Raw genomic sequence first — 11,620 nt, 5'->3', positions numbered from 1 at the left:
CTCTTAGTTACCCAAAGATTTGCATAATTTTCTCAAGAGTAAAACATAAGAATACTTGACATTAAGAACTAGAAATTTGAAATCAAAATTTTATATTTGTTATCATTTCTAGTAGGTTCTCTTGATATTATCCTCAATTTTCATGATGTCCTCTGCAACAACACCTTTTATTCTACATTCATGTGATTATCTGTATTATAATATCTATTTTTAATGCTTGATGCTAATCTTTTTACTATTACAAAGCTCATTTATGCTTCCTGTATTAAAGAGCTTTTCAAAAAGCAGAAGTGCTCACTCAGGGTGCTTCTTTGTCTCCAGGGGATTTCGGAGCTGGATCTTGGCGTGGGCCACGCCCCCTTGGTTTCCCTGAGGGTGGTCTGACGGGACGTGGTGCCCATCCGCTCATTAGTCCTTCTAGGTTCAAGACACGTCCAAATTTCATTCTGCAACCTGCCTACTTCGATGCCAGGGGCAATCCTGATTTAATAAAGTCAATCGTACTTAGGATACCATCCCCAGATATGGTACCTGTAGAAAAAGAAATGCTCTGGGAAATGTAGGCAACCATTTTCTTTTTAGAGAAAATCTCTGGAATGTGGGGAAAAATCCAAAATACACATAGACGTCTAAAATTTTTGATCAGAAATCTTTTACACTGAGAGGAAGAAGCTCAGAGTTTACAAGTTGAGTCACAGTCTTGTCTCCCTCTGCACCTCCTGCTGCTTTTCAAATCATTGCAGCCGCATTATGTGGTTAAATAATCTTACGAATCTTTCCTCAACGTATATTTACTCCCTGGTTCAATTCAATTTCACCCTACATTGATTATTTACATATAAATGATATTTAAGAACACTTTCTATGACAAACAGATTTGATTTACATGTAGAAATATAAGATCAAATCAATACAGAAATGTTTACATTTTTGTCTATATGATTATCTTCAATTACAGAAACATTCGAATAAAGTTCAGTTTGTGATGCCAATATCTGACCTCCCTTTAAGCAAGCATATGGTGACAGTAGGAGTGAAAGGCTCCATTTTAACAGGAAGAAACAAAGCTCAGTGTGAGTAGCAACTTGTATGAGAACTTCCCCTGGTCAAGGAAAAGTAGTTAACATTATCATTATCATTTAATTGCTTTATCTAGAAGAGAAACAGCTCAATAGGTGAGACATTAGCCAGTACTACAATCTACAGAATTAAAAACAGCATCATAATCTGTAAGATAAAGTAATATTCCAGCTAAGACCTACAAAATTCAGCTGATGACCTTTACATGTGACCAAATTACCCTCTTACATCAGCTTTTTAAAAATAATTTAAAAATGTCAATATGTTTTTTTTTATCCTGATTTAGTGCAACATAGAATCCCACAGCTCTTTGTTCACATATCTGAGATAATCAAACTATCAAACAAAATGAATATAAACACTAATTATTCAACTTTGTTGTTTTTTTCTGGCTAAGATGAACAGTGATGTGAGTCAGGTTTTTTATAAATGGATGAACAAAAAAGAAATTAGAAACAAAATCTGAGCGAGAACCCTGTTCAGCTTTACTCCCAGTTTGAATTGCATGTTGAAAGGATTTGAATTCAGCTGAAAGAGGTTTAGAAAGGGAACCGAACGGAAGAGGTTAGGGTGTGTGTGTGTGTGTTTCTCGCTGATGTTAAGTGCTCCGGCAGCAAGACGCAGGGCTGGACAGAGGATGAGGGGGATAAAAGGAGGAAAGATCCATTAGCTAATGGATGTCTTCAGACCTGTTTTGTCAGACTTGATATCATACAGACATTTGCACAACAGTATATTCTTTGTGAAATGCAATGAACGAACACTTAGCAGACAAATTTTTAAATTATACTTAAGATATGGTCACAGGTAATCCATAAGAAATAAAAAAAATCAATTCACGCTGAGCTTCAAATTTAAAATGTGGATTTATGATCGTCATCTAAAGACTGCTGTGTGTGTGTTTGAAGAGAGAGCCTAATTGGTATCAATAGGACATCTGTGTCTCCTCCCTGATGAGGCCTTTAGGCCAGGAACATGACTGCAGCTCCTCACACTTTTCCCCCAGCCCCATATTTACAGCCCGCAGTCTTGCTGATGGCAAATTGCAGCAAAATGCCCGTCTGTCTCTTTGCAGAAATGGGCTTCATTGCAGCATTTGTATTGTTTATGAACCTCCCCACACACACTCAAGAACATGCAGTTTGTGCAGCCACATTGTTGGCAGTACTGGCGCAGTTGCTCACAAATTTAAGCTGCTGGAGACAGAAAAAGCCTAAAGTGACCAGAAATAAGATGAAGAAAAATAACGAAAACAAGAAACAATAAATCAGTCCCCTTGTCTCTATGCGAACTTCACAACAGGTCTCTAACCCTGGAAGACCTCTCCAGCAACATGCGTTCACAGAAATTGAGCCAAACATTTAAAAGTAAAAGCTTATATTTCACAAGTGACTTTTGTGGCTTTGCCACTCACAGTGGAAGTGAAAACACACATGGTGAGATCATCATTGTGTCAAAATTATCATTGTGTAACTAGATTACAATAAATCAGGGAATCCTTTCTTCAAGTCCAAATCAAATCTATCCAACACATCCAAGATGCACTGCTGAGTTATGAATTCAACTCAAGTATTAAAACAAACAGCAAATAGAATGTATTTTCTCTCAGAAGTTTAATTGGACACAAAAAGAAACTGATGTGAAATGTTGTGAAATATTTTCTGCAATGTAATGTCTTGCTGGATACTTTGGATCCAAACATTTTGAAAATGCTGAGATGGGACTTTCAAACTGAACCACAGTATAATTTTGAACATCAGTTGTTTTTCCTCCTCACATTATATACATTTGCATGAGCATAAATGTTTGGATTAAATGGCTGATTGGAATAAAAATGTGTAAAAGTCAAAATATTGTGATCTGTTTCAACTTGAGCGGAACAAAGTTGTAATCTGCAGTACTGGGGTGGTTCATGCATATAAACACTTATTCTGAGAATGCTATTCTGAATGTGGCAAACTGGTCTGACTCTGCATGTTTACAGATGGAATTGCAGCGGTTGAATGGTGTTTATTTCCTCCTGCTCTCTCATCTGAACACAGGAAGCTCAACAGCATGTGTTGCTTAGCTTGTAGCTTAATTAGGGGGTGCAGTAACATCTCAGCCACTATTAGAACCTGGCACAGGTCCATTCTGGGTAATGAGAAGATGGAGCCACTGTGTGTTTTTTTATGTTCAGCACAGATGTGCAACTTCTTCTTCTGTGTTTTTTAGGAAACGTTTGTGCCCAAATAAATGATACGGATTATTTAGTCTGAATACATTTTCCTCATGTTGCACATACAATGACAAAAATATCACTGCTACAAAGTTCAGGGAGGGATGCTACCACCTTCTTTAAAATAAGAAAAAAAAATCTTATGTAACTCTGTTATTTTATTAATTTAATTATGTATTAGTAATCTAGTTATTCAATGTCCCATTTGAAATGTCTGATAAATAATTGATCTAATCTTAACTTTTAACAATTTACTCTAGTTTTTACCTAAATATTACTGTCCATATTCAGCTCTAAGGATGAAAGTGTTACTAAACTGAATAAAACCGTACTGGGCTTGTTTAAATCATGATTTATATCAGAAGTGGTTCACAGGTTGAATCGTTTCATGCATTAGTTAAGCCTGGAGTTCCACAAGGTTTTATGCTTGGACCAATTCTTCAAGTAGTGATCTGGGAATATTATTAAAAACTCAGATTTCTACTGCTATGCAGACGAGGATTCTCTGTTCTGAAAGTAGGCTGATAAAGCCTCCCTCTAGTCTTTTGTTTTTGAACTTCTAAAATACTTTTATTGTGTCTGTAGATTCTAAAATATTTTCTTTATCTGGATTTAACTGTTTCACGGTTTGTCTGGTTCTTTAGTGGGATTAACCACTGCAAAGCCGCAGGTGAACAATTGATTTCTCAATTTGTGCACGGGACTAATCTGGAGTTATTTTAAGTTCTGATTAGATTGGAGATTTGAAGAACATGAACAAAAACTGTTTTGAAGAGATGAAAGACCTTTAATTAAATATAGTGAAAGTCAAAAAGTTATTTTACACTCCAAGTTTCAAAATAATACAAAATCAACTTCATCATCTTTACAGTAGTTTCCTCTATACTATTCCTCCCCACTCTGATACTGCTGATAATTTTAGGCTCACAAACACAAGCCTGAATGCAGACAAGCCCAGATAAATCATATTAATGTTGACAGACAAGTGCTCTGGATCTTACTTGTTTAGGCAAAACCCTTTACATATATTTATTTATGTAGGCAACAACAGAAAAAAAAGATCCTTCTGCTTTTAAGCATCACATTTCAGAAAGAAAAAATCTGTTCTCTCATACATTTACACACCCACACAGTCACTCACATTTAACATGACGAGTGGTCTCTAGGCCCATGATTGAGATTAAATAAATAGGTTGGCTCATTTCTTTTAAAGAGAAAGTCAAGGAAAGCAAAAACAAAGTCTTACTAGGACAGCAAAGTGAAATAATAAAGTTTGTAAAAGCCTGAACAGCAAGAGAAAAGAAAGACAAGATAACATTTTTCCTTCATTTCTTTCAGGCCTTCAATAAGAAACGTTGATCCTAATTAAACTCAGTATCATTAAAGACAAGCAGAATTATAACAACATATTAAAAACGCTACATCTAAATAACACAACAAATTATGATAAACTGAACAAAAACAATACAGATGACAAATTCAAAAATATCCTAATGTCTTCATAATAAAAAGTTATGCCATGGCTTATGTTAGCTTGATTGAAATTAGCAGTGGAAATATGGCTTTTACCAAACAGACACTGTTAGACAAAAACAAATAAATTCAAATGATAAGACAGTTTTTTGGGTTTAAACCAGAACAGGTTCTCTCAAACCTTTTAAATACTTTGCTTTTATCCATATTTCTGATGACTTCAATATAGGAAAGGGGTGCTTCTGGTCTCAGAACATTTTATTACAAACAATTTTGCAAGTTACAAAAACAGTATAATCATATATAAGCTGTGCATTTTTGAGTTTTATGTCCAAGTAATAATTTAACCAAGTTTTGGTGCCAAAAATCACCAGCCTGGGGGATAAACAGACCAGATTTCATGTGCATTCAATGCTCCAGGCTTAAAAAAGAAATGTTGACATTAATCCAACTGTGAGATAAAGTTCATAAGTAGCATCAGATATTTGTGTCAATCTGTGAAAAGTTAACCATCCAACACATCAGATAAGACTGCTCAGTCAGATAAAACTTAAAAAAAAGATTTTGGCAAAATGGTGTAATTCAGTTAAGACTGTTTTAGCAGCACACACTACCGGGTTACAAATAGTTATTTTATTTTTTAAAAAGCAGCTGCGTGTGAAATTTCTTTAAGACATCTCACTGATAGTTTCCTGCACTGCAAAAAATGTCTTCCTTTATTCTAAGAAATGAAAAGTAAATGTAAGTGCTTTGTAAACATGTGCAGAAAAAAGAGAAAAGTCATTAAATTATCCCAAAAAGTTGAATCTAAATAGCATATCTTATCACTGGTGTATGAAACGTTAGACTTCTATGTTTTTAGAGACACAAGATTTCAGTTTTGATAAAAGGCCAAGCTCAAGAAAACTTAGTTGTTTATATCAAATCAGTTGTTGCAGAATAGAACAATCTTTTTATGCGTCAAAGTTTTATGTATCTGTGTTGTACTTTGACAAGGCTATGCTTAAAATAACATCTCAATTTTAAAGTTAAGCCTAAAACTACTCATACCTAGGGCAGATTTAGATTTTAAATATTTCTTTGGTTTGACCAACTCATATCTTTTGACCAGACAAAGTTCTGGTAACCTCAGCAACTTGAAGTGCATCACCAAATATAAGTCATCCAATTTATATAACAGAAACATGCAGAAAGCTGTTATATTTCATTGCTGTAGTGCTAAAGATTTTTAAAATTAATTATTTAAAAAAAGTTATTCATAATTTTCTACAAGCAACTTCTAATACAATCTCAATCTAATCAAGGCTGTCAAAACATTTGTTAATATTTTTTGAATATGCTGGAAAATTCTGCGTTAGACACATTAACAGCTTGACAAACAGAAACAGAAACTATTTAGTAGAAGTAAAGACAGCTTTGCCAACAGGTGGAACACTAATCATTAACTCAGGTCATTTGTCTCTGAACATTAGCACTTATACCTTAACTTTATTCACTAGATGTATGGCACCATAACAGTGAGATTAATTAAAATGATGCAACATACCTTATAATCATCTTAAAATAGAAATGTTTCCATGGTACACAACTTGTTAAAATCACACATGCAGTTTTGAAGGAATGGAAGATTTATTTTATGTTTTCACTTCAGTGGTGGGAGTTTAAAACTAAAACATAAAACAACAAACCAGCAGGCTTTTTAAATCTGAAAGGCATTTTTTGCAGTGCAGCATGTTTAGTAAGTCAAACCATTGGCTTAATGTTCTCCTTTGGCCAATTAAACGTGTCAGACGACAAGGACCAAAGACAGAAAAATTAAGTGTTTCATCCTGTGTAAAAACAACACAGCAATGCAAAACGACTTAAAAAGCAATACAAAAACAAACCTAATTCACACAAAACACTTAATAATGAATGTGTCTGAATTTAAAACTGAATTAGATCAATTAGTAATTGGCAAATCATGATCACACCTGATGGAGCTACATTCATTTGAAGTCTTTTCTCCTTAACTTTTTTTATTTAAAGAAAATGTATCACAAGAGAACCACAGAGAAGATGCATGAGACGAAAGCTAAAAGTAAACGTTTGAATTTTTCTGAATGGCTGATACCTCAGCAGAACAATCAAAGTCCGTCAACTCAAACAGTTCAGTCGGCCGAGTGATGAATGAGTAGTTTTGGCAAAAAACAGAAGAGAAGGTGTGTCTGTGAAGGTTTGGCTTGTCTGTGTTGGCTGCATCAGGCCTGTATGAAAGCATCCTCATCACCATCAGGTCCTTTTCACATTATAATCCTTCATTGAAGACAAAACTCCATAAATAGAAAATCGCTCCTGTAGGTTACATTGAAAAGAAGGTCATCACATGTAGCACAAAAAAGAAGAAGAAAATCAATCTCTGAAGAGAGGAAGTGGATTGTGTCCAAAATAAATTTTTTGTGACCATGGAGAGTCATAATCTTGGATGTGGCAGTTCTCCTATAAAAGCATGACATTGTACAAAGATTTCTACAAACAGTTTTGCTGTTCTCCTTGTATTTTTGTGTTAGAAAGGGCCTGAGTTGGTTTTGTTCCTTCAGATCTGGATGGACACCTCCATCCCCAGCCGGAGTCCGTCTCGGAGCAAATCCTCCAGCGGGATCAGCGAGAGTGTGCTTGACTCATCTTACACCAACAAACACACACACAGAATCACACGCTCACACCTTTACATGGGTGGGACGATCATTCCTGGGATTGCTGCAGGGTGGAGAGAAAAGTGGAAAGAAAGAGAAAGAGAGGGATGGAGGGGTGGACAGGGTAGAGGGAAAAACAGATTTCTCTTTTTTAATTTTCCATTTCCACATTTGCATCAATATGTTTAACCATCTGTGCAGCTGTGTGACTGAAGTGACATTTTAACAACATCAATGGAAAAATAAATCAGCAAAATCAAGTATGAGAGCATCACATACAAAGAGCGCTGTTTGTCACGCGCGCACACACACACACACAACCCCACACACACACGCCCACACACACACACATTTAATTATGTGCAGTTGCCCTTATTTAACTGCATGTTTGGATGTCTGCCTGACATATTGCATCATTGCACGTGTTGTCCTAAAAGCTAGCGGACAGATGTTGATGCGCGGGAACAGAGCCCTGCCCAAAATGACACACTGTCATGTTTGCTTTAACGTTCATTACACTTTATGAGACTGAAAAATAAATAAATGTCATATATTGTCTGAAAAGTAGTGTGTTAAAATCTGAACATGTGTGTAATATCTAAAATTATTATTTTATACACACTAAAGAAAACTGGATGAATTTATTTTCAGCTTATTTTACTTGGAGGCCCCTTGATAAAAAAATCAGTGTAACCTTCAGAAGTTAAGACTCTAATTTAGCAAATAGAGTCGACATGTCTGAGTGAAGGTGAAAACAAATGGATGCCAGACTCTTCAGGCCTTTTTAAACAATGAAACATTTGTTTTAGCACATTAAATCTGAATAAAATCTATTTATTGTGATTATAATGGAACAAAACGCTTGTTATATCTATTTGCACTATGGGTTTCTCGACTCTGTAGCCAGGTGTTTTCTATTGTTGAGCATCCACTGCCCTGCATGTTTTAGGTGCATCCCTAAAATAAAAAAACAACTAAAAAACAACATTTGCCTGAAGTTTGTCATCAGCTCTGCTGAAACTTTAAGGCACAATTATGCTAAGGAATGGAGATCATGGCAGGGAACCACCATGAGAAATTTGAAGGAAAAAAAAGAAACATTTTTTCAAAATAATTTTTCACACTGAGACTAAATCAGAGACTTTGTTACCAAATAATCTGTGGGGCAAAAAATCGAGCTTGTCTAAATAGAAACCAGGAGCCAGGAGACGGGTTTCTATGCTGTCAATCACCCTTCGTGTGGTGCTGCTCATTGCGTCTTTTCCTCCTTGTTCTCTGCTGTGCTGTAGCTTTTTATGAATGCTCAGGCTAGTTAGCCTAGCCACTGATGATGGCGGATAAATGTTTTTTCTGTAATGGTAAGTTGTTTTACCGCCATTAGCACATTGAGCCACGAGTACAGGAGGTTAATTTACAGCGCTAAGACACGCCTCCTGGCTCTGATTGGTGCATTTCTTCAGACGGCAATAGTAGCTCAAGGAGGATGTGGATGAAGTCCATTTTTTCAAAGATTATCTATCTCATAAAATACTGTCACACCATGGTGACAGTTTGAACAAATATGTAAAAAATCAAAACAGAATTTTAAAAAAATTAGACTGCAGCTTTAAAAGATTGGGAACACATAAAGTGACTGTTTGAAAACAAACTTTAGCTGTCCAGAGTTATACATTTTAGGGGAAGCATGAAGAAAAACAAATAAAAACCACAGGAGGTGATTTCAGAAACCAATCAGAAACATTGGTGGGTTTTTATTCAAGACGGAAACTGCTGATGGACAAACTTCCCAGTGACACAGAAGTTGACTTTTCCATTTGAAATAGTTTAGTAAATTGTGTGCACATGTTTGTGGTAACAATGGTGTTTCTACCATCCCTACAGAAGTAGAATTTTGATTCTACTGATAAGCAAAACACTAATTGTGAAAAAATTCTAACATTTAGCTACGATAAACATTTTTTAATATATTGAATTAGCATAGACTATTTATTGAATTAGACTTTAGCAGTTCTACAAGTGAAATCTTCTACAGATTTCCAACTTCACAAACCAAAATCAAGCCTATTATCTACTCTGTAAGTATGATTTCCTAAGATGATGGAAACAAAAATATTGCTGATCTGTTTTTTCTTCCAGAATCACCTGACAGGTGTCATAGATAAGGAGCAACTTCACATATTAGTTGCAGTTTGTTGCTAGAAAGTGTCTGGTTTGTATTTGATGCAGGTGGTGTCAGATGTAAATATTTGCAAAACGCACAACAATCACCTTATGCAACAAAATTTATCCCCTTAAGTTATTCTTGTTAAAATAAAACGGCCTCATGAAAGCAACTCCAACACCAGCAGGGCAAAACTCATCTCAATGTCTTGACTAAGTGTCGAGTTACTGTTGCAGTCATTGAGCGAGGCAGGTACACTGACAACACAAACTGTGGAGACTGTCGAACAGCTGTCATTGCTGATCACTTCCCTGTGAGCTGAACGTGTGAGATCACCCAGAGTGTGACAGAGGAAGAAGTGTGTGAGTGTGTGTGTGTGTGTGTGTTGCAGTAAGTGGGGTGTATTTCTTTTTTTTTTTTTTTTCAGATGCGCTTTGAGGCTTCGCTTTGAGTTCCCACACCCCCACACATGCTCGCTCCACACGCACAGCTAAACAAAGTCAGCGATGTTGAGAAATAAATTCCCTGTGCCAAATGTCTGTTTCTGTCTTTGTAAATAACCAACTTCCTGCCTCTCTTCCCAGTGAGAGGAGAGGAAGGAGTTATGAGACAGATGGTTAGATGTGTAATATGAGCTGAGGAGTAAAGAGAGAGAATAAGGATGGAGGAAATTATTACGTACACAGCATGAGTGCAGCGGCGTGCAAAACTGTTCAAACGCCACATCTTACATTGCATTTTAATAAGATTTTATTGAGGGATGCAAGATATAACATTATATATTATATTTAATGTTATATCTTAACAAATAGTCACATCGTGTCTCCATATCATTCCAAATATTAATATCTGTGCATCCCTAATTGAACACATTAAAAATAGTGCAGGAATTATGAAGTAGAAGGAAAGGTATGCTGACAATATTTTTCACAAACAAATAATTTTGATGTGCATTTGTATTCAGCTCCCTAAAACAATCCTTTGCAGAAGGAGGCCAAATGATTCAAATTTGGTCTCATCTAACCAGAATATGGCCTGTCAAATTTTGACTGAATCCCTACATGAAAGGAAACTACAAACAGGACTTCTGGCCTGATGATATCAATGCCTTTTTCTTCTTGCCACTGTTTCAGGAAAGTCTGATTAGTGGAGTGCATGAAGAGTAGCTTTGCTAACCGAGCTCTGAGTCTCTGATGCTCGTCTCCAATGAGCCTTTTGGCTGATTTATCTTCTATTTATCAACTTAGGGAAACAGTCATGTCTTGGTAGGTTGTTGCAGTTATGCAATAATCTATTTCTGGAAGGTGAATTGAATAGTCTCCTATAATTTGCTCAACGTTTGGAATATTGTTGTATAACTTAACTTCATCACAGTTTTATCTCAGACCTATCTCATGTATCTTAATGAAGCTGATTGTTCAAAAATGTTATCCAACAAACACATTTTGAATACAAATGCGATTCTAACTTCTTGGATTTTTACCTTTGAAAAAATAAATTGAACAATGTGCATACTTTCCTTTCCACTTCAAACTTATGTGTTACTTTGTGTTGCATAAAATCCCAATGAAATGCTTTAGCAACTTGTTGAAATATTTGAAGCTCAGAAGCAAGAAACAAGAGTGGAAACTCAGTGAGTTAGTCAGAAATTGCAGATGCATTAAGTCAACAGAGGGGACAGAAAGGCTGAGGAACATACTTCAGGTGAAGGCCAGGCCTTGTAGAGAGCCGGCTGATGAGTACTTGCTAGAGTCCACAAATGTTTGATCTGGTAGAAAAAGGCGGAGATGGAAGAATGGGAAGAAAGGGATGGTGAGAAAGGATAAACAAGAAATAAGAAATAACAAGATGAAAAGTTCGATAGTATCAATCACTGTAATCCAGTTGTTAATCACAAAAGGAGTAACAAATTACCTGAAAGAGGAAAAGTCTTTTCAAATTACCATTAAGAGTACAGAACATGTGATCTGCTAAACATTGCTGTCCATCTGATTTGAATGTTGTCTAATGTTT

The 11,620-nt window shown here is 35.9% G+C and overlaps 1 protein-coding gene across 3 annotated transcripts in view; it reads right to left on the bottom strand.

The window, feature by feature from the left end:
- Nucleotides 1-6,680: 6,680 nt before the first annotated feature.
- Nucleotides 6,681-11,620, bottom strand: part of LOC129373484 (transcription factor COE1-A-like) — a 93,480-nt gene continuing 88,540 nt past the window's right edge. For 2 of the 3 annotated variants that reach the window (XM_055051440.1, XM_055051441.1), the window contains exons 16-17: nt 11,307-11,375; nt 6,681-7,510 (exon numbers count right to left, since the gene is read on the bottom strand). In XM_055051440.1, the coding sequence (XP_054907415.1) occupies nt 11,308-11,375 (68 nt within the window). In that variant the 3' untranslated portion in view covers nt 6,681-7,510; nt 11,307. The remainder of the gene's footprint in view (nt 7,511-11,306; nt 11,376-11,620) is intronic. The other variant, XM_055051442.1, reaches the window with a different exon arrangement.

Source organism: Poeciliopsis prolifica, unplaced genomic scaffold (assembly GCF_027474105.1).
Source record: "Poeciliopsis prolifica strain line A6 unplaced genomic scaffold, Auburn_PproV2 SCAFFOLD033, whole genome shotgun sequence".
Classification (NCBI taxonomy): Eukaryota; Metazoa; Chordata; class Actinopteri; order Cyprinodontiformes; family Poeciliidae; genus Poeciliopsis; species Poeciliopsis prolifica.
Note: the sequence above shows the minus strand (reverse complement) of the source record. Positions and strands in the feature narration are given on the sequence as shown.